Source organism: Hemitrygon akajei, chromosome 5 (assembly GCF_048418815.1).
Source record: "Hemitrygon akajei chromosome 5, sHemAka1.3, whole genome shotgun sequence".
NCBI classification, from domain to species: domain Eukaryota; kingdom Metazoa; phylum Chordata; class Chondrichthyes; order Myliobatiformes; family Dasyatidae; genus Hemitrygon; species Hemitrygon akajei.
Genome location: NC_133128.1, coordinates 166563454 through 166588129, shown reverse-complemented (window position 1 = coordinate 166588129; position 24676 = coordinate 166563454). Strand labels below are relative to the sequence as shown.

The following is a 24676-nucleotide window of genomic DNA, read 5'->3' as shown; positions in this document are numbered from 1 at the left end:
AGGCCCAGGCCCTGCTGCTCCATCCCTGGTGACCCCACCACAACATCCAGCCTGGAGCACGGCACAGTAAAACACCCCAGGTCCAGCTGACCCGGCTGGTAGCACCTGGTAAGGGTCCCTTGTTCAGGGTTATGAGCGATGACCAACGGCGGACCCAGCAGGAGACTGGTGGGGAAGGCGGAAGAGCTACAACCTTGGACAACAAAGGTTGCTTTGCAAGCAGATGATCTACCAAGAAGAGAGGTGGTGATCTCTTTAAACTCACCCGGCAGAAGGCAAAGGCAAACCACTGCTGTAACCTGCCAAGTACATGATTTCCCAATATGTCAGTCTCAATAAAAGATCAAAACAACGACGTTAACGACAAGTGTTGGGACAGAGCAGCGTGGAGGGAAATCGTCCACCAACTGGAAATTCCAGAGACGATGGAGTCCTGCAATTTCTACACTTGCCTCCCACAGAATCTGAGGGAGCATCTTGTCAGGCCCTGGAGATTTGCCCACCCTGATTTACCTCAAGATAGCAAACACATCTTCCTCTGTAATCCATATAAGGTCCACGATCTCACAGCTAATTTGCTTTACTTCTATAGACAGCGTCTTTAAGTAGTAAAGTAGTAATCTCCATTCTGATCTTCCAAAGGACCAATTTTGTCCCTTGCAATCCTTTTGCTTTTAACTTAACTGTAGATGCCTTTAGGATTCTTTTTCAATTTATCTACCAGAGCAACCTCCTGCCTTCTTTTAGATGTCTAGATTTCTTTCTAAGTGTTCTCTTGCATTTCTTGTTCTCCATAAGCACCTCATTTGTTCCTACCTGCCTACTAAGCAACTTTCTTTCTTAACCAGGACCTCACAATCTCTCAAAAAACCAAGGTTCTCTAAATCTATCATTCTTGCCTTTTATTCTGACAGGTAAATACAAGCTTTGTACTCTCAATTTTTCTCTTTTGAAGGTCTCTCACTTACCAAGTACACATTTGCCAGATAACAGCCAGATCCTTTCTGATACCATCAAAATTGGCCTTTCTCCAATTTAGAATCTCAACCAGAGGACCAGAGCTATCCTCTTCCTTAATCACCTTGAAACTAATGGCAATATGATCACTAAATGCAAAGTGTTCCCTGACAAAATCTTCGGTCATTTGCCCTGCTTGGTTCCCTAACAGCAGATCAAGTATTGTACATGCTCTCAGTAGGACTTTAAGGAAACTTTCCTGAACATATTTGACAAACTCTGTCTCATCTAGTTCTTCTACAGTGCGGAAGTCCTAGTCCATATGTGGAAAGTTAAAATGACCTACTATAAAGATGGCACCAGCAGGCGACTTCTCCCAGCTCATCAGCAAAATAGTCAAATTCTTCCTGTTGCAATGTCTCTATTTTCCTTTTCATGGTGGCTGGGATCCTATCGAGATCTTTGATATACAGTGACACTCAAAACAACTGCAGTCCTGCACGACGGCCTGTTCCCGCTCTTGGAGCTCAATCAGCCGTTTATCGATATGTCCAGGTGTGGCCTGAAGTCGGGTGTGTTCGAAGCCTGCGCGGCCTTGTGGACATCAAAGATAGCTAAAATGGCTGTCGGAGGGCTCTGCACTTGGAAATCAATTTGTCAATTCTCGAGTCAAGGAATTTCAAATAAAAAGCAATGTTTCAGACTGACTGTAACATCAAAATAATGACTGTTGTCTCCCCGTCACTGTAGAAGGAGCTATATTTGTCTCTCTCTTGTTAGTGAGAGAGCCTGTGGGATGTCAAAAATGTTGGAATGAACAGTTAGTTTTTGATGTACTGTAGACCATGGTCTCCCTTCGGGAGCTTTGCTGTTGCTTGCATGGTGGTTAGAGGGAGTACTGATCCCTTATGCTAGAATAAGTGGGGGAGGGGGAGCATTGATGTCGCTTGCTGCTGCCTGTGTATGGCGGGGCAGGGGCTTTGGAGTTCTTACTTTTTTTTGGGGGGGTCCCCTTTGGTTGTCTATGAAGAGTAAGAAGTTGTATACTGAACATACAGTTGAAGTCAGAAGTTTACACACACTGAGGTTGAAGTCATTAAAACTCATTGTTTAACCACTGCACAGATTTCGTATTAGCAAACTATAGTTTTGGCAAGACATTGAGGATATCTACTTTGTACATGACACGTGTAATTTTTCCAACATTTGTTTACAGACAGATTATTTCACTTTTAATTGATTGTAGCACAATTCCAGTGGGTCAGAAGTTTACAAACAAAATCAAAAGAAATCAGCCAAGACCTCAGAAAAAAAAATTGAGGACCTCTACATGTCTGGTTCATCTTTGGGAGCAATTTCCAAACATCTGAAGGTATCACATTCATCTGTACAAACAATATCACACAAATATAAAAACAATGGGACCATGCAGCCGTCATACTGCTCAGGAAGGAAATGCATTCTGTCTCCTAGAGATGAACATACTTAAAAGTGCAAATCAATCCCAGAACAGCAGCAAAGGACCTCGTGAAGATGCTGGAGGAAACAGGTAGGCAAGTATCTGTATCCATAGTAAAACGAGTCCTACATCAACATAACCTGAAAGGCTGCTCATCAAGGAAGAAGCCACTGCTCCAAAACCGCCATAAAAAAGCCAGACTACAGTTTGCAAGTGCACATGGGGACAAAGATCTTACTTTTTGGAGAAATGTCCTCTGGTCTGATGACACAAAAATTGAACTGCTTGGCCAAAATGACCATCGTTATGTTTCGAGGAAAAAGGGTGAGGCTTGCAAGCCGAAGAAAACCATCCCAGCCACGAAGCATGGGGGTGGCAGCATCATGTTGTGGGGATGTTTTGCTGCAAGAGGGACTGGTGCACTTCACAAAATAGATGGCATCATGAGGAAGGAAAATTATGTGGATATACCGAAGCAACATCTCAGGACATCAGCCAGGAAGTTAAAGCTCGGTCGCAAATGGGTCTTCCAAATGGACAATGACCCCACGCATACCTCCAAAGTTGTGGCAAAATTGCTTAAGGACAACAAAGTCAAGGTATTGGAGTGGCCATCAAAAAGCCCGGACCTAAATCCGATAGAAAATTTGTGGGCAGAACTGAAAAAGCGTGTGCAAGCAAGGAGGCCAACAAACTTGACTCAGTTACAGCAGGTCTGTCTGAAGGAATGGAACAAAATTCCAGCAATTTTTTGTGAGAAGCGTGTGGAAGGCTACCCAAAATGTTTGGCCCAAGTTAAACAATTTAAAGGCAATGCTACCAAATACTAACAAAGTGTATGTAAACTTCTAACCCACTGGGAAAGTGATGAAAGAAATAAAAGCTGAAATAAATCATTCTCTTTACTATTATTCTGACATTTCACATTCTTAAAATAAAGTTGTGATCCTAACTGACCTAAGACAGGGAATGTTTTCTGGATTAAATGTCAGGAATCGTGAAAAACTGAGTTTAAATGTATTTGGCTAAGGTGTATGTAAACTTCTGACTTCAACTGTATTCTCTGATATTAAATGGAACTATTGAACTATAACAGCCTTGTTTCTCGCAACAGTCTGTGTTATCGCTACAAATTTGATCCTCTAAATCCCATAGACTGTTGGGTGATCTATAATATAGCCCTATTAAAGTGATCATACCTTTCCTATTTCTCAGTTCCATCCATAAAGCCTCACTAGACCAGTTCTCCAATCAGTTCTGACTGAGCACTGCCGTGACATTTTCCCTGACCAGTACAGCACCCTGTCCACTTTAATCCTTCCTGCTCTATCACATCTAAAACAAGGGAACCTGGAATACTGAACTGCCAGTCCTGCCCCTCCTGCAACCAAGTCTCACTAATAGCTGCAATATCATAATTTCATGTGTTGATCCACGTCCTGAGCTCATATGCCTTTCCTATAATTCTTCTTGCATTGCTCAAAACATTAGTCCCACAATACACAACCTTTTGATTCCTGACTTTGCCTGAAGTCTTAACATACATCTCCATAACCATTCCACTAACTGTTCTGGCTTTCTGGTTCCCATCCCCCGCAAAGAAATCCGGGCAGAATTTTGCCTCGCAGGTGCCAGGATCTGGGATGTCTCAGATTCGGTCCATAGCGTGATGGAAGGGGGGGGAAGGGAGAACAGCCAGAAGTACATATTTGTACTCACGACCTTAATAGGAAATGAGAGGAGGTCTCTCTCAGAAGAAGTAGGAAGCTGAAAAAGCAAGACTTCCAGGGTAGTAAGCTCTGGGTTGCTACTCATGCCACACACCAGTGAGGTTAAGAATAGGACGATTTGGGAGATGAATGCACGGCAAGGAATTGGTGCGATGCGTCAGATTTCCGGATCATTTGGATCTCTTCGGGGAAAGGTATAATCTGTACAAAAAAGACAGGTTACACCTGAACCCAGGGAGGGAGTCCAACATCCTTGTGGGCAGATTTGCTAGAACTATTGGGGAGGGATTAAACTAATTTGACAGGGGGATGGGAACCAAAATGAGTGAGAGGCAGTTGGTATACAAGTAGATGCAGTGTGTGGTGAGACTGTGAGCTGCCAGATGATAGGGCAAAATTGTAGTCCGTGGGATGATGTGAAGTGGAATATGGAGGCAAAATCGAAAAGGGTGATGAATACTGGACTGAAAGTATTATATTTGAATGCACACAACATACAGAATGAAGTAGATGATGTTGTAGTGCAATTAGAGATTGGCAAGGTAGGACATTGTGGGCATCAGTGAGTCATGGCTGAAAGAAGATCATAGTTGGGAGCTTAACATCCAAGGATATACGCTGTATTGAAAGGACAGGCAGGTAGGCAAAGGGGCTAGGGTGGCTCCATTAGTAAAAAATGAAATCAAACCCCTAGAAAGAGGTGATGTAGAATCTTTGTGGGTAGAGTTAAGAAATTGCAACGGTAAAAAGACCTTGATGGGAGTTATATACAGGCCTCCAAGCCAAGACGTGGGATACAAATTACTGCAGGAGATAGAAAATGCATGTCAAAAGGACAGTATTATGATAGTAATGGGGGATTTCAAAATGTAGGTAGATTGGGAAAATCATGCTGCTGCTGCATCCCAAGAGGGGGAATTTGTAGAGTGCCTAGGAGATGGTTCTTTCAAGCAGTCTGTGAGCCAACTCGGGGAAATGCAATTCTGGATTGGGTTTTATGTAATGAATCAAATTTGATTAGGGAGTTTAAGATAAAGGAACCCTACAGAAGTAGTGATCATAATATGACAGAATTCGCCCTGCGGTTGGAGAGGAAGAACATAAAGTCAGATGATTCACTATTACAGTGGAGGAAAGGGAATTACAGATCATGAGAGATGAGCTGGCCAAAGTTAACTGGAAGGGGACACCAGCAGAATATCAATGGCTACAACTTCTGAGGTTAATTTGGAAAGCTCAGGATAGATACATCCCAAAGTTAAAGAAGTATTCTAAAGCGAGGATGAGGCAACTGTGGCTGACAAGGGAAGTCAAAGACAGCAAAAGAGAGGGCATACAATATAGCCAAAATCAGTGGAAAGTTAGAGGTTGGGAAGCTTTTAAAAACAAACAGATGGCAACTAAGAAAACAATAGGAGAGGAAGAAGTGAAATATGAAGATAAGCCAGCCAGTAATATGAAAGACACCAGGAGTTTTTCAGATGTATAAAGAGTAAAAGAGACGTGAGAATGGATACCAGATTGCAAGAAAAATGCTAAGAGATAGAAATGGGAGACAAAAGAAATGGCTGATAAAATTAAGTATTTTGCATCAGTAGTTGGGAAGTTGTGGAGTCCTTTATTAAGGATGAAGTTATAGAGTACTGGGACACACATAATAAAAATCTGTGGATCCAAGTCAGCATGGTTTTCTGATAGAGAAATCTTTTGCAATTCTTTGAGGAAATAACAGGCAGGATAGAGAAGGGAGAGTCAGTGAATGTTATTTACTTGGATTTCCAGAAGGCCTTTGACACAGTGCCGCACATGAGATTACTTTATGAGATAAGAGCCCATGGTATTACATGAAAGATACTTGCATAGATAGAAGACTGGCTGACTTGCAGGAGGCAAAGGGTGGGGATTAAGTGGGCCTTTTCTGGTAGGCTGGCAGAGGTTGGTGTTGGGACCACTTCCTTTCACATTACATGTGAATGATTTGGATTATGGAATTGAGGACTTTTTGGCCAAATTTGTTAACAATTCAAGGATGGATGGAGTGGCAAGTTGTGTTAAGGAAACAAGGAGCATAGAGAAAGACTTGGACAGATTAGGAGCATGGACAAAGAAATGGCAGATGTAATATAGTGTCGAGAAATGTATAGAGTTTGTTAGGAGCTGCAGCTGGTCACAATTTCGACACTCGCAGTCATCAGGAACCCTGGCGGCCTCCGTGTTCCCACACTGACATGGGGAGCATGACATGGGGCTGAGCTCACCAGCCACAGCAAAAGCTCTTTTCAATCCTCCTGCTCTCGCTTCAAGTCCAAATTCCTTTGTCTCCATCTCTTCTTGCTGAATCCTCGAGCCAAAGCCTCAGTTCTCTATTCCCACAATGGCTTAAACCTAACCTATTTTTTCTTTCAACAGCAACAGAACTACTCAGTTCATCATTCATGCCATTATTATTTGTGAGAATTCACAATAAACAAATTAGTTGCTACATTTGAGAATGAAACCAGTAACATTTTTCAAAGATTACTCATAGGTTGGAAGACATTTCTGTTCACACAGGGGTTAGAAGCAGCAGCCTTCACTTCCAATTTTGGTCACTTCTTCAATGTGTTTTTTTTAAGTCAGTGCAAGCTTTCATTAAGATGTAGGAGATTCATACAAGTTGAGACATTACTCCTATGCTTGTTGTTATAATTGATAACATAGTTGTTTCACTCAAACTTCAAGACCACACAAGAAAGAATAATCTGATAATATTCTCCTTGAAGAAAGATTAAAATTACTGTCCACACCAGTTGTGATAATTAAAATCAAACAAAATACAAGAGTTTTACTCGTTTATATATTCACCACTGAGAGACACTAGCTAATTAAACTAACTGGTACAACTGGCTACTGTACTGATAACAAATGTTGTATGTTAGGGATAATAAACTGGATTCTGATTCTAAAATAATTTAGCTGCTACCTGTATTTACCAAAGTAATCAATTTCACTGTGAACTCATTATTTAATTTTGTATTTGTACTAAATAATGGGATTTTCTGGAACAAAATCCAGAGTTTGGCAATGAAAATACAGTTTATATCCATCCAAAGTAGTAAAACAGCTCCACTGACAGGCTTCAAGAGGTAGAGAAATAGTAGATGACAATTGTAATTTTTCACTTTCAGAAATGGTATGAGAGAAGCATCTGGATAAGAACTAAAAGAAAGCCATGACCAATTGATGTAATAATTTTCTCAGACTGAAGTTATTAATAGTTTTCAAACTGCATCCAGGAGGCTGAACCAGAACTTATACCAAATAAAAGGTCACCTGCAAGTCAAAAATTTTCTTTAACCATTTACATATTATTCTCACCAAACTACTAGAAGCAATCAGGGAAAATCCCTAATTGTGCTATTTATGTAATTAATGTAAAACCCTGCCAAACTTGCAAGATTTTTAAATTTTTGAATCTTAAAGCTAATTTTCTATAGATGAATGCATGTGTCAAAAAATGAAATTCACTCATATCAAAGAAAGGCAAGCAAAGGATCAACAAGAATAATGGTTCCAGTTTTTAAACCTGTCCAGCATTTCTTTTATAATTCGTGTTTTTTTTCTTAAATTTACAACACTCGGGGTTTTTATTGGTGTGGAAAAACAGAAACAATCCAAAACTTAATGAGTATTTCCAGTCCAATGTCTTTATTAAACAACCAAGCAAACAAGAATTGATAATATAACAAGGAATTTCAACAGCACCGTAAATGTGTCAAGGTGTCTAAGCAATCAAAGCTTTTGAATTATTGTTAATGCTACAGTTATGCAATGTAAGAATGAGGGAACAAAAACTAAATTAGTAGTTCATACAAAATGCTGGAGGAACACAGCAGGCCAGGCAGCAACTATGGAAAAAAGTACAGTCAACATTTTGGGCCAAGACACTGAGTCTTGTCCCGAAACATCGACTGCACTTTTTTCCATAGATGCTACTTGGACTGCTGAGCTCATCCAGCATTTTGTGTATGTTGTTTGGATTTCCAGCATCTGCAGATTCTCTCGTTTCTAAACTAGTAGTAAGTCATTTTGCTGCACTGCTTGAAGAATAAATAATAGCAAAATTTTAAGGAAATTCCCCAATTGTACCATTTATATGGTTTGCACACAAGCCCAGACCACATGTATAAATCTCAGGTGAGTTTTTTTTTTAAAAAATGGTAAGTAAAAGGATCAATAATCCGCTGAGATATAACAAGTAATAATCATTTCTGAAAAATCCGTATAAATACCATCTTTCACGATGATAAACAAAAGGGCCAAAAAGTTTTTAGATTGATCCCAAACAATTTCATTAGTATTTCTATGGTTGCTTAAGTTCTGGAAAAGGAGTAAAGAACATTTTGCAGGCCAACTACAGCTGTTGTAAGAATAACAAAAGCATGCTGGTGCCATTTACAAACTTAATTCAAGTGCAGTAATGCCAAGGTGTAGGTGTTTTGTTCGAGATGTATACTTCAACATTACTTGCAATATGCAAGTACTATTTAGAGATAGAAAATGTTCTTCTTCCACTGAATTACCAGTCATCAGCATTTCTAACATAAATCAATCCCATTTTGTCATCACAAACTTCCATCCTGAAACCCATTCACATTTAATTAGTCCAAATAATTTATCTGAATTTTTCAATTCGCTTGTTGTTCCAAAGAAAAAACAATCCCCCAGTGAGAGAAAAAGAAAAAAATATTAATTCTTTGTTCGAAGGTATACACAATTGGAAACCTTCACTGATCAAACCCATCATCTCAAAACACAACACTACAATGTAATTTTCATTAATCTCACTTTTAAATCATGTATCAGGATAAAGTCAAATACAATCCAAAAACCTAATTAGGCTGAACAACATGTAGTATTTAACATCCTCACGCTCATTAGACAGATATCAAAATACAGAATCCAAATAATTTTCTATTTCTCTAAGCACATCAGAAAAATTTACAGTACTCCCAAAAAAACAAATGGAGGCAAATATTTAATATATTTATTCACCAGGATCAATAAGCCCTTTTTAATAGCAATAGATATTCTGCTAAATTTCCATGATTCCGCTTTAAAATATAAAGTTTATTTAGCTGCAATTCTATTTAGATTACTACCTTTACATTTCAACATGATCACCAAGTTAGGTTTCAGAGAACAAGACCTGATAGTGCAGTATTTAGTTCAATCAAGTATGACAGTGAATGGTTAATCCCACTACTTGTTCTATTTATTCATTACTGCATGTAACAGCTGTAGAATTTTTTTTTAAATCAGGTTTATTACAGGGTTAGCACTGAGCATGAAAGAATTGCCCTTTTGATTCCAAAACCAACCAATGTAAAAATTAAAACAATATTTTCAACGCATTTTGTGAAAACATAGTGGACATTTACATGAAAATCAATCGTGGTAGAATATCGCAAAAAAGTCCCACAAAATTAATTGGCAAAATATTAATTTGTTCCAACATTACTGGTGATATAAAATATCTAAAATGTGGTTCATACAAATGTCATTTACATGCTTAGAGATTATAAACACAAATCCAATTCCTAGCTTCACACAACAGACATGTACACATCCATTACTGCATTTGCTGCAATTTTATGCCTTTAAAACATATCAAAAATAAGAAATCTGGTTGTCAGAGGTGTCATAATTTTGAAATTGAGTTAAGAGCTGCAGGGAGAGTAGCGTCTTAGAGAAAGAAGATTTCTTCCATCTATATCTATAAAATGAAATAGGTTCAACCCAACAATGGCACCTTCAGAGCCAAATTCATCACAAAATCCTCCACAAATGACACTTCCACATACATCACAGATAAATACAAATTACTCCAAACAGCCTATCAGCCTCTGGAAGATTCAGATCGCTATGCTTCCATGAAGCCCACACAATTAATCACCCATGTTCACTACAGAACAAGTGTAACATTTTTAAGTGAACTCTAAAAGAAAAATTAAAGTGAAAAGTAATAGGGAGCTTGCATAAAACATTCTCTTCATCCAAATATTTTGTTAATTCAGTAGTATCAGAGAAAAGGATGTTTAATAGTCAATCTTTTCTATTTTGAGAGCTACTAACCTCATTGTACCAATTAACATAAAACACTCGCATTTGGAAACTGCATACTTAACCCATCTTCGAATTTATAACTTGACAATCCCACACAACGTTAAAACCTAGAAGAAAATTCCCATGCAAGAAAAGTTTCTTGAATTTTGGTGTAGATCCAGGATAACATGCAGATCAAAGCTGCAAAGCCAAAACCACTGTTTGGTTTGAGTTCAAAATTGGAGTGCCGACTCAAGGTTTGGAATTTTGTGCTAGATATCATGGCCATTATTGTTCCTGCTGATGCTTTGGATCCTCAAAAAAAAGCATTCCATCTGCACATGCCAATAAAACATAACAGGGCATCAAGTTTCAAAACCCATCCTTCCAGATTGAAGATTGTGACAAAGGCCATAAGTTGAAACCTCATTCTGAAGATCTGCGAAATCAAGGACAACCATTAACAGACACTAACAAAAAAAACAACAAAAATTCTCCATCGTTATTTTCTTGAAGGATTTAATTCACTCAATTATTCTCAAACTAAAACGCTTTTATGATGCTGTTCAATGATACTTCAATTACTAACCTAACTGACGCAATGGGCATTTGAGAATGTCAAAATAATTTAACTGCAAGACAAAATATTTTAAAATTGTAAAAGAGCAGACAGTTAATTTTTGAGAAAGGCAGTTCTGTGAGAATTGCTGCGGCATCTGGCAACAGTGCAATATCCGTCTCGGAGGCCGATGTCAAAACATTTTTCAAGAGGATGAACCCTCACAAGGTGTCAGGTCTAGATGATTTACTTGGCAGCGCACTGAGCTGCCTTAACAACTATCTCCTGGTAGCACATATATCTACTGTGATGATGTGCCTTGAAAGGTTGGTCATGTCTAGAATTAACTCCTGCCTGAGCAAAGACTAGCACCCACTGCAATCTGCTACCATCATGGTAGGTCTGCAAAGAATGCAAACTCACTGGCTCTCTACACTGCATTGAATACCTATGTCAGGCTGCAGTTCTTTGCTTGCAACTGAGTGTTCAACATGTACCCTCAGTACAAATCAACAAGCTTCAAAACCTATGCTCTGTAGCCTCCTCTGCAACTAGATCCTTGACTTCTTCATTTGGAGACCACAGTCCATACAGATCAAAAACAACATCTCCTCAGAGACAACCAAAATAGGTACACTTCGAGGATGCCTGCTTGGTCCACTGCTCTGCTCTCTCTACATTCATGACTATGACTGGCCACAGCTCAAAAGCCATCTATATATCTCAAATGGTGAAATGGTGGCATACAGGAATGTGAAATATCAGCTGGTTGAATGGTGTCACAACCACAATCTTGCACTTGAAGTCAGTATGACCAAGGAACTAATTGTGGAGTTCAGGAAGGGGAACACACACCAGTCCTCATTGAGAAGTCAGCAGAGAAAATGTGAGCAGATTCAGGTTTCTGGGCATCAACATCTCATGGGATTAATCCCAGGCCCAACATGATGATACAATTACAAAGAAGGCACATCAGCGGCTATATTTCATAAAAAGTTTGAGGAGATTCTGAATGTTATCAAAGACTGTTGCAAATTTCTGCAGATGTACCATGGAGAGCATTCTAACTGGCGCATCACTGTCTGGTCTGGAGAGGCCACTGCACAAGATAAGAAAAAGCTGCAGAAATTTGCAAACCCAGCCAGCTCCAACATAGGCACTAGACTCCGCACAATGGAGGATATCTTCAAAAGGTATTGCTCGAGAAGACAGTATCCATCATTAAGGACCCTCATCATCCATGACATGCCCTCTTCTCATCACGACCATCAGGAAGGAGGTACAAGAGCCTAAAGACACACTCAATGTTTTAGGAGCAGCTTCTAACTCTCTTCCATCAGATTTCTGGGAAGTCTACATACGTTATTTAATTTGCTCTCTGTTTGCAGAATTTTGTTTTGTTTCTTATTGAAACTGAAAATAATTTTCTATGTATTGCATTTCACTGCTGCAAAACAATTTCCCAACATACAGAGGTGATAATAAACCTGATCCTGATAATGCTCAGTGTTTAGAAGATAGAACTCATTCCAGATTTTAGTAGATGCATTTAAAGAGAATCCAGATGAATTCACGAATGAGAATGCAACACAGAGCTAACAAATGGAGTTAAATTAAGTAGCTTAAAGGAGCACCATCAGTATAAACCTGCTAGAATGAAAGGCTTGTTTGTACTTGGAACACTAATACAAATGCCAAGAACACTTGTTTATAAACATTAATTTCAAGTACTGTCAAGGAACTCCCAAAATTTATATACCTTGAAGGTTTTATTCACTAACAATGCCATTAAAAGCTCTAACACATTGCATAATTTCAGCACATATGCTTGACACAATACAACAGTGATAATTTGTAGTCACTAAAACCTTAACAAAGCAGAATACCCCAAGTGCTTTAAAATTTCTCTAACAAAATTTGATAATAGTCACCTAAAAGAAAAACTAGTTTTTGAATATGGATATTACATTATTTATATATATCCTTTCACGTCCCAATCAAGACTTCAAAATACTCCACTGATAGTGAAATACAGAGTCAACTACTCTAAGCTCAGGGTAAAGTGGCAGTTAATTTACACACAGCAACCTAAAAAAAATAAGCAACCTAATATTGACCAGATAATCTATTTTACTGATGAAAATTGAGGGAGAAATTTGCCCAGGACTCTACGGATAATTGTCCTGCTCTTCATTGAAATGCTGTAATGGTATCTTGTGCACTTATCTAAGAGGGCAGCCAGAGTCCCAGTTTAACAACTCAACCTAACCCAGGGTCTTCTAAAAGAGATAAACCTTAGGTCAATAGTAATCTCATATCTCAAGGAAAGACAAAAACTGAGAGGATGAGCAAAAGAGCCTTGGTTGGTAAAGATAAAGTGGGCAGTGCAGGAGCAATTAAAAGATAATGATTTTATTTATGCCCCTAATTATGTGATGGGCCAAATGGCCCAATTCTGCTCCTATATCTTATGATAAACTGAATAAAGGTTTTCAGGTTCAGTCTCTGAAGAGATTTGCGTAATAGTACCATTCCCTTCAGCTTTGTCATGTATGAATTAGGAGTAATAGGCCACTTGGTTCCTCAAACCTGCTCTGCAATTTAATAAGACCACAGCTCATCTCATTTTGAGCATAATTCTGCATTCCCAGCTACCCATGGTAACCACTCACTACCTATGCTCACCTCAGCATTGAAAATATTCAAAGGTTCTATTTCCACTATCCATTTTTTTAATATAAAAAGCTGGGTTTTCAGAGAGTAAAAATACCTGTCTTAAAATGGTTGACGCCCACATTTTTAATCGGTAACCCCTAGTTCTGAAGCTGTAAAAAAAAAAGCCTCTCTAAATCCAGTGCCTTCGCTATCTCCAACCTCAATCAAAATTCCAAGTGTTTAATCCAAACAGATGAAGCCTACCTAAATAACCTTCTGCCTGATTCCAGGTCAAATGAAAAAAAAATACCCTAGATCAGTCTGGAATGCAATTTGATGGATTTTGGTCATGTTAGAATTTTTATAAGGGTTTTATTTTTAAGGGTTTTTCCAACACTGCACTGCGAGCAACTTCAACAAGATATCCACATCATCTTGCTATTTCAATATGATGCTGTAAGCACCCTTAATGTGCTCAATAGTTATCACAGCTCAGAGTTGAGTACATAACCTAAAGAATTCTTAGTGTGGAAAGTTTGGTTCCGCAAATCCTTCTGGACACCCCTCCCCAAAATGAGATAACTAATTAAATCAGAACACCCACCACCCCCCTCAGCCCAACACACTATCTGCATTGACCTCACTAGGTCCCTCACCAATACTCCAACACTCAACATATCTCAGTGCTTTCAAGTCCCAATTCCCTGATGCTTGTTTTCCCATCTGGATAATCTTCACCACAACATAGCCCTATTATTTTCTCTAACCACATCTTTTACTGCATCATTATATCCATATAAAACATTAATTCTAATAGCTGAAAGAGATGGGTGAGATCGTAAATGGATTTTTTGCATCTGCATTTGCTCAGGAGATGTACACAGTCTACAGGACTGAGGCAAAACAACAGTGAAGTAATTGACCATATCCAGATTACAGAAAGGGAGGTGCCTGCTGCCTTGAGGCAAAATTAGGGTGGATGAATCTCCAGTGTGAGACAAGTTGTCTCCTCAGACCTTATGGGAGGCTAGTGCAGAAATGGCAGGGTCCTGGCCGAGATATTTAAAATGTCCTTTACCACAAGTGAGGTGCCATAGCTCTTGTTGTTCCATTGTACAAGAAAGGCTCTAAGAATAAGCCCTGAGCCTAACATCAGTAGTGGAAGGTATTCTGAGACGGGATTTAAAAGCATTTGGACATACAGGGCCTGATTAGAAATAGACAACACGGCTTTGTACATGGCAGGTTGTGTTTTATCAATCTCATACAGTTTTAAGAAATTACCATGAAAGCTGAAGGAGGATAGGAAGTGGACTTTGTACATACAGACTTTAGTGAGGCCTTTGACAAAGACCCATGTGGGAGGATGGTCAAGAAGATTCATTCAGGATGTAGTAGTAAATTGGATTCAACATTGGCTCAGCAAAAGCAGCCAGGTTGGTAGGAGATGACTGTCTCTCTGACTGGAGATCTGTGAATAATGGCGTGCAGCAAGGATTGGTGCTCAGTCCGTTGTTTGTCATCGATATTAACAATACACCCATAAGATCTTAACACAGAGGAGTAGCATTAGGCCATTTAGCCTATTGTGTCTGTTCCGCCGTTCCATCATGGCTGATTTATTATCCCCCTTAACCCCATTCTCCTGCCTTCTCCCCCAAATCTCATCAAGAACCTATCAACCTCTGCTTTAAATATACCCAATGACTTGGCCGTCTGTGGTAATAAATTCCAAAGATTTGCCACTCTGGCAAAATAAATTTCTTGTCATCTCTGTTCTAAAGAGACGTCCTTGTACTCTGATGCTGTGCGCTCTGGTTCTAGACTTCCCCACAGTAGGGAACAATATCTCTACATCCACTCTATCTAGGCCTTTTAATGTTCAGAAGACTTCAATGCGATCCCTCATTCTTCTAAATCCCAGTGAGTACAGGCCCAGAGCAATCAAACGCTCCTCACACAAGCTCAATTGTCATTCAATCATACATGAATACAGCCAAACAAAACAGCGTTGCTCCAAGGCCAAGTGCAAACCAACAGCACATATAACTACAATAGCAGAAAAACATACACACACAAAAAATGGCCTGTAGTGGCACGGGCAGTAGATAGATGGTGCATGGGGTTTTGTTCTGGTCCAGCTTGTCTTCCAGTGACGGAATACTGGAGGGCAGAACCCCCAACCCAGTAAATTCCGGTGCACCCACAGAGGACTGCTCTCTCTCATTCTGCCTGTGTCCTCTCTCCTGGGTGGCTGCACATGTGACATTGTGACATTAAGTCCAAGTCTGTGGAACAACCAAGGCAACATGGCTGCCCAGTGAACCGGACTTGCTGTATTCTACATTACCAATGTCCAACAGGGTCTTGCAATTACAACAAAAATGTCCAAGACAATCACTTACACTGTTTGTAGAACCATGCACTGTCTCCACCCAACAACAGTATGCGACAAGTCCAGTTAACAATATGGTATGCAGTTTCAAGTTCTTAAAATGCAGCAGTGTCTTGCAATAATAAAATAGACATAAACAACAAACAATTCTACCTTTGGTTGGACCCAGAGAGGCTGCTGGGACTGTACATGCTGCCATCTTACCAGAATCTATTGAAGGGTTAACTATATTAACCCTTTCATTCTCATGATAATTCTTGTGAACCTCCTCTGGACTCTCTCCAATGTCAACACATCTTTTTTTTAGATAAAAAGCATAAAACTGCTCACAATACTCCAAATGAGGTCTGACCATTGCTTTATGAAGTATCAGCATTATATGCTTGCTTTTATATTCTAGCCCTCTTGAAATCAAAGTTAACATTGCTTTGCCTTCCTTACCAATGTCTCAACCTGCAAGTTAACTTTAGGGAATCCTGCACGAGGACTATCAAGTCCCTTTGCACCTCTAATTTCTGAATTTTCTCCGTTTAAAAAATGGTACATGCCTTTATTCCTTCTATCAAACCTCACCACACTATAATTATCTGCCACTTCTTCACCCATTCTTCTAATCTATGTCCTCCTGCAGACTCACTACTTCCTCAACACTACCTGCCTCCCACCTACTTATCCACAAACTTTACCACAAAGCCATCAATTCCATCATCCAAATATCATTGATATAAAACATGAAAAGTGTTCCCAATACTGACCGCTGTGGAACACCACGAGCCAACCATAAAAGGATCCCTTTATTCCTGTTCTGTCTCCTGACAGTAAACCAATCTATCGATGCTAGTATCTTATCTTGTCACGCAGCCTCGTGTGGCACCTTCTCAAAATCACACTCACTTAGGCTTTTTTTATCATGTGCCTCAAAATCTACCTAAACCTCATCCTTAATAGTGGACTCCAACATCTTACCAACCACTGAAGTCAAACTAACTGCCCTCTCATGTCCATTCTTTTGCCTCCTTTCCTTCTCAAAGTGTGGAGTAAGATTTGTGATTTTCCTCTGGAACCATTCCTGACTCTGGTACATTTTCCACAGATCTATAGTTCCTTAAAAGTGTTACAAGTAGATAGGGTTGTGAAGAAAGCTCTTGGCACATTGGGCTTCATAAATCAAGAACTGAGTACAGAAGTTGGGGTGTTATGTTGAAGTTGTATAAAATGTTGCTGATGGCGAATATGGAGTACTATATGCAATTCAAACAGGAAAGGTGTTGAAAAGCTTGAAAGAGCGCAGAAGAAACTTACAAGGATGTTGCTGGGACTTGAGAACCTGAGTTATATGGAACGGTCAAATTGGTTTTACTTTATTCACTAGAATGCAGAATGAGGTGCTATCTTATAAAGAAAAAATTATGAGGGGTAAACTATCATGAGATAATAAATCAGTTTATTATCCTCCATCCTTTATCCATGGAATTTATTGCGTCTTGAATGATACTGGATTCCACTCTAATTTAAGCTTAAATCATTTTACACAAGTATTTATAATTTTAATTGAAGAGACGGAAAAGTTGAAATTAAGTTAAAGAGGTTTGACATTTTCAGTTTAAAGTTAAGATGCTTAGAACAAAATGAGAACACTCAAATGTGAGTGGCTTGGATTTCATCTGAAACTGGAAAACCCCATGAGGTAATTGCAAAAACAATTTTTATATTATCATGTTCTAATATTCTTTATCGCCAGAAAATGAAAATGACGTTTGCAGAAAATTGTCTCTGGACAATTTGAACACAGGAAGTTCCTACAACTAAGAAGGCTTTCATCCAGAATAAATACTGAGCAAGAAAATGGGTGAATTCTCATGACCTTGCGATAACACTCTAGAGGGGGAACATCAGTCCAATGCAATACAAAAAGTGATACTCCTCAGAACATTTGTATGCCCAGCACAGTGCATGGAAAAAAATTGGATGGAACCATGATCTACAGAGGACAAGAATAATACCATTACAATGGCATTTAAGCATGAACAACATTTTGCATTAAAAAAACAAATCTGGTCATTTCCTAGTTGCAAAACAAAATGGTTGTAGATATGACGACAGAAGAAATTATATGCTGATTGTTAAAGTTTTGCGACATTCCAAGCACTGATACATAATAGGGGACCTGCATTTTCAAAAAAATTGGATCTGAATTACATTTGCTGACTTTAAGCTTTTTTGATAAGCTCTACTTCCAATAATAAATTTCTCCCATTGTATAGATAGACAGCAATAACATATTTGGTGCCTTCAATAGAAAACAACATCCCTGTAACCTTACTGAATTGCTGCTACTACTCTACTCCTGTTCCTGTCCTTCATGTAACACACACAAAATGCTGGAGAAACTCAGCAGGCCAGGCAGCATCTATAGGAAAAAAAAAGTACAGTCGACATTTCAGGCCCAGACACCTCTCTCACCCTATTCTGCATGTTCTTATTTTGTCAGGTGCTTTCAAACAAACTGACCAAGCCACAAAGAGAGAGTCAAATATAGTCCAAAAGTGACTATGTAACTGCATTAATGTGTTCTTTTTAATTCATCAAATGTTTGTGATGGTTCCCACTTACCAAGTGCTAACTGCTGAAACAAAATGACTTTACTTATTTTCCAAATGAGATCAAATAATTCAGAAACAAGTCTGGAGCCCTGTCCAAATGGCTTGGTTGTTCATTGGCCATATCTGCCAATCTAGATGATATAGCCTATTTTGTTCATAAATGCATATGAATAATTTTAAATAAGTATACTGAAGTAAATGTATGTCTGTCAGCACCTTGTATCGTCATATTTAACTTATGATATTAGTTTACCAATAAAATAACTTGCATTTCAAAGGTCACCAAATTCATATTTGCTACAAACTACTTAAAGGACTCAATTTTGACAGTTTGAGGCCAAATACAAATTATTTTACCAAATTCAGGACTAAATATACAACATAATTTTGCTTTACCAAAAGTTGACCTGATCGCATTCATAGCATTTCACATTGTACAATAAAATGTTTACATTTTAAAATTTATATTTAAAATTAAGTACAATACAGCACAAAACAAGTAATAACCAGTAAATAGTTCGCAGAAGAAATTGACAAAAAAAGCTGTTTTCCACCAAGTGAAGAGCAATTTGGCACAGAGTTTTAAACTGGAGTTGGAAACCCAGTTCCAAGTTTGAAATTAGCAGTTATGTCAGGACACAAGCTCCTATCTTAAGGGTGTAGTGAAGGACCCACTCGCCGCCACCATCACACTGCCAGCAATCCTGCTTTCTCCCAACCTTACTCCAACTCCTGAACGACGGCAACTTAACACGATCGAGCCCAAGTCAGTCCGACCCGGCTCGGCCGACCGCACAAATACGCAACACTTGGGCCCCAACCTCAGCCTGCCGCGCCTCCGCGTCCGCTGCCGAGCCCTGGCACTCCCTGGCCGGCTTCTTAGTCACCGACAGCTCCAGGCATCGCGGCCTGCGCTCGCCCGAAAGCAGGCGGAAGAGAAGACAACTCACCGCCTGGCCATTTCTGGGAGCAAGGCGGCGGCCCCCGCTTCGTGCACCGCACGCTGCTGCGCTTCCGAACAACGAAACTTTACCACCTTAGAGCCGTAACTTTCACTTCGCCATATGGTGGGGTCCCAGTGCAGCGAGACACAGGGAGGATGCGCCGCGCACGCCGGTGCAGCTCGACCCAGCCGGAGCGCGCACCCCCCTCAGGCGGGAGGAGTGAAGCGCAGCGCCCCGGCTCCCGCCTTCAGACCCGGCACGAGGGAGCAAGCGCCGTCATTCGGCAACGCCACCTCACGTTCCGCGCCTGGCAACTTCCGCGTTCACGCCAAGCCGCCAATGGCATCGAAGTGCAGATTCCCCGCTTTCACATCAGCTTCCCTCTAATTGCAAGTGGCTTCAACAGAGTTTTCCCCGTCCAAAACCACTTCCGAGGGCCATTCAAGAGATGGAAACATTTCCCCCGTCCTATTTTCTTTAAGGCTACCTTTGGCTTTCTGAGAGTCACCTCCCACTCTCTAAAGTCAGTCAGCTGTACGCGTTTTCTACGGCTTGCCCTTAATAATCATTACTTCACAGACCCCTTTCACAAACAAGAATAAAATCTGGAAGGAAGGCCGTGGTAGGTGAGGAACTTGAAATTGTAAGTAGTGCCATGTAGAAGCCTGTGCAGTACAATTACAGGGTGATAGATCTGTAATCTTGTAGAGTTACATGGTCACAGATTTGTGCCTAGTACCATAGTATCTTACGAATCTTGCACAGTAACAAAGCTGAGACACCAGTGCAGTACCCCAACTACACCCTGAGAGACCTTAACCCACTGGTACAGGACACCTGCATCTTGAGCTGGATATTGACCTAAATCTTACTGGACCGAGGAGTTGCCTTGTATCTAACCTGGTTCCTGGGTTAGGGATGCTAACATAAAGCTAACGGTTAGGGACCGTTTCGCTTGTCCCCAAGCACAAGAGAACCAAGGAAATAGCAGTAAGTGGGAAGGGAAAAGACTCACGGCTTATCTTTGGTCAAGGTCACATACAATGCAGGGATAGCAAGTATTGATGATCTATATGGACAACACACACAAAATGCTGATGGAACACAGAAGGCCAGGCAGCATCTATAAGGAGAAGCACTGTCGACGTTTCGGGCCGAGACCCTTTGTCAGGATTAACCGAAAGGAAAGATAGTAAGAGATTTGAAAGTAGGAGGGGGAGGGGAAAATGTGAAATGATAGAAGACCGGAGGGGGTGGGATGAAGCTAAGAGCTGGAAAGGTGATTGGCGAAAGTGATACCGAACTGGAGAAGGGAAAGGATCATGGGACGGGAGGCCTCGGGAGAAAGAAAGGGGGAGGGGAGCACCAGAGGGAGATGGAGAACAGGCAGAGTGATGGGCAGAGAGAGAGAGAAAAAAACAAACAATTAAATATGTCAGGGATGGGGTAGAAAGGGGAGGAGGGGCATTAACGGAAGTTAGAGAAGTCAATGTTCATGCCATCAGGTTGGAGGTTACCCAGCCGGTAAATAAGCTGTTGTTCCTCCAACCTGAGTTTGGATTCATTTTGACAGTAGAGGAGGCCATGGATAGACATATCAGAATGGGAATGGGACGTGGAATTAAAATGTGTGACCATTGGGAGATCCTGCTTTCTCTGGCGGACCGAGCATAGGCGTTCAGCGAAACGGTCTCCCAGTCTGCGTCGGGTCTCACCAATATATAAAAGGCCACACCAGGAGCACCGGACGCAGTATACCACACCAGCCGACTCACAGGTGAAGTGTCGCCTCACCTGGAAGGACTGTCTGGGGGCCTGAATGGTGGTGAGGGAGGAAGTGTAAGGGCACCAGAACTGTACACAATACTCCAAATTCGGCCTTACCAATGCCTTGTACAATTTTACATACAATTTTAACATTACATCCCAACTCCTATACTCAATGTTCTGATTTATAAAGGCCAGCATACCAAAGGCTACACCTGCCCTTACACTTCCTCCCTCACCACCATTCAGGCCCCCAGACAGTCCTTCCAGGTGAGGCGACACTTCACCTGTGAGTCGGCTGGTGTGGTATACTGCGTCCGGTGCTCCTGGTGTGGCCTTTTATATATTGGTGAGACCCGACGCAGACTGGGAGACCGTTTCGCTGAACGCCTATGCTCGGTCCGCCAGAGAAAGCAGGATCTCCCAATGGCCACACATTTTAATTCCACGTCCCATTCCCATTCTGATATGTCTATCCATGGCCTCCTCTACTGTCAAAATGAATCCAAACTCAGGTTGGAGGAACAACACCTTATTTACCGGCTGGGTAACCTCCAACCTGATGGCATGAACATTGACTTCTCTAACTTCCGTTAATGCCCCTCCTCCCCTTCCTACCCCATCCCTGACATATTTAATTGTTTGTTTTTTTCTCTCTCTCTCTGCCCATCACTCTGCCTGTTCTCCATCTCCCTCTGGTGCTCCCCTCCCCCTTTCTTTCTCCCGAGGCCTCCCGTCCCATGATCCTTTCCCTTCTCCAGTTCGGTATCACTTTCGCCAATCACCTTTCCAGCTCTTAGCTTCATCCCACCCCCTCCGGTCTTCTCCTATCATTTCGCATTTCCCCCTCCCCCTCCTACTTTCAAATCTCTTACTATCTTTCCTTTCAGTTAGTCCTGACAAAGGGTCTCGGCCCGAAATGTCAACAGCGCTTCTCCTTATAGATGCTGCCTGGCCTGCTGTGTTCCACCAGCATTTTGTGTGTGTTGTTTGAATTTCCAGCATCTGCAGATTTCCTCCTGTATTTCTCCCTGGATCTATTTTATGTGTGGACCTGCCCTCTGGGCTCTATGTGCTTCAATCATAAAGGAGCATGTCTGAAGTTCTCAGATATTTTTTATGACCCATATTTTAGGAGCTGCAACAGGTGGAGCTGACAGACATTGGAAATAAAACAGTGGTAGTTGTGATTCCTTCTAAAGAAAATAGAGCCATAGATACGGCTTGGAAACAGGACCTTTGGCACACCGAGCCCATGTTGACATGAGCCTCCCATTTACACAAATTCTACATTTATCCCATTTTAATGCTTTATTCTCCCTACACTTCCATCACCTTCCCACTCCCCCCCCCCCAAATTCAACCACTCACCAACACACCAGGAGCAATTTACAGAGACAATCTAACCTACAAGCCCACACATGGGAGAAAACTGGAACAAAGAAGAGGAATGATGGAGAACATACAAAATCCACATAGGCAGTGCTGAAGGTCAGGTTTGGATCTGTATCTCTGCTCTGTGAGACAATAATTCTACTTACTAGTTGTGCTACTGTGTCACAACAACTAGAGCCAAGAGATGATAGGGAAAGAATTCATCAGCTATTTATTGCACAATCTATTGCATAGTTGGCTCCAGAAGAAAGAACAAAAGAAAAAAAAGAATTGTGTTTATAAACCACCTTCAAGTCGTTTTGAGAATGTCTAACATCCTGCTAATTCAGTACTTTCAATGCAGTCCCAGTTGGTCCCATCTAGACCTGATAACAAATTCCCCAACTTCTTGTAACTTGCTTTCTCTCTTTGTACCAAGGGTGGTTGTTACTGCTCTAGGTCATTATCTCTCAAATCAACACAATTTATTTTCTGCATTAGTAGAGCCTGGCCTGTTGGGCATGTCTCAAAACACTGTTATAACCAGATAACAATTACAGCACGTAAGCAGGCCATCTCGGCCCTTCTAGCCCGTGCCAAACGCTTACTCTCACCTAGTCCCACTGGCCCGCACTCAGCCCATAACCCTCCATTCCTTTCCTGTCCATATACCTATCCAATTTTACTTTAAATGACAATAACGAACCTGCCTCTAGCACTTCTACTGGAAGCCCATTCCACACAGCTGCCACTCTCTGAGTAAAGAAATTCCCCCTTGTGTTACCCTTAAACTTTTTCCACCTAACTCTCAACTCATGTCCTCTTGTTTGAATCTCCCCTACTCTCAATGGAAAAAGCCTATCCACGTCAACTCTATCTATCCCCCTCATTATTTTAAATACCTCTATAAAGTCCCCTCTCAACCTTCTACACGCCAAAGAATAAAGACCTAACCTGTTCAACCTTTCCCTGTAACCCTGTGCTGAAACCCAGGTAACATTCTAGTAAACCTTCTCTGTACTCTCTCTATTTTGTTGATATCTTTCCTATAATTCAGTGACCAGAACTGTACACAATACTCCGAATTCGGCCTTACCAATGCCTTGTACAATTTTAACATTACATCCCAACTCCTATACTCAATGCTCTGATTTATAAAGGCCAGCATACCAAAAGCTTTCTTCATCACCCTATCCACATGAGGTTCCACCTTCAGGGAATTATGCACCATTATTCCTAGATCACTCTGTTCTACTGCATTCTTCAATGCCCTACCAATACCATACCATGTATGTCCTATTTGGATTATTCCTACCAAAATGTAGCACCTCACACTTATCAGCATTAAACTCCATCTGCCATCGTTCAGCCCACTCTTCTAACTGGCCTAAATCTCTCTGCAAGCTTTGAAAACCTACTTCATTATCCACAACACCACCTACCTTAGTATCATCTACTTAGTATTACTTAGTATACCTACCTTAGTATTATGTGCAACAATTCTGCTTCTTTGTTCATATTATCATTTTATAGCCTCCCCACTAATCAATTTGACTGAAAGATCACTAATTTTTCCTCATGGCAACCATGATTATGGAGTCATACAGCACAGAAAAGGTATTTCAGTTCATCAGTGCCAGAACAGAATAAAAGTGCACACAGGACTCCATCTGTATTCAATCAATGTTACATAAAGTTGTATAAATCCTCCCTGCTCTGATATTCTATACCCCATTTTATCTACTTCTGATGCCACCTTATGGATCCTAGGACTTGCAGTTTCTCAATATGCTTGAAGGCTCTACCATTCATTAACATAGTCTCACCCATTCAAAGTTATGCCCTTTGTCCAATCCATCCTTCTCTCCACCTTCTTTGTAACTGTAACAGATTTCTCCCTATGTTCCAGTTCTGGCAATAATCTTTGATCTGAAACTTTGGTTTACTTCCACAGACACAGCCAGACATACTGAGTGCTTCCAGAATTTTTTGTTTTTATACGGCACAAATAGCAGTAGAGTAAAATAAAAGTGAAAAATCTGTTTTACATATTACAACTGAGGGATATATATTGGTCAAGATATATGGGAAAACTTGTTCTTTGAAAAATTGCTATTGGCTAAGAGTCATAGAAAACTACAGCCAGAAA

The 24676-nt window shown here is 40.6% G+C and overlaps 1 protein-coding gene across 1 annotated transcript in view; it reads right to left on the bottom strand.

The window, feature by feature from the left end:
- The window catches only part of cwc22 (CWC22 spliceosome associated protein homolog), a 96409-nt gene extending 76827 nt beyond the window's left edge, over window positions 1–19582 (bottom strand). The window contains exon 1 of the mRNA XM_073047093.1: window positions 19393–19582. Coding sequence (XP_072903194.1) covers window positions 19393–19403 — 11 coding nt within the window. The 5' untranslated portion in view covers window positions 19404–19582. The remainder of the gene's footprint in view (window positions 1–19392) is intronic.
- Between the last annotated feature and the right edge of the window lie 5094 nt (window positions 19583–24676).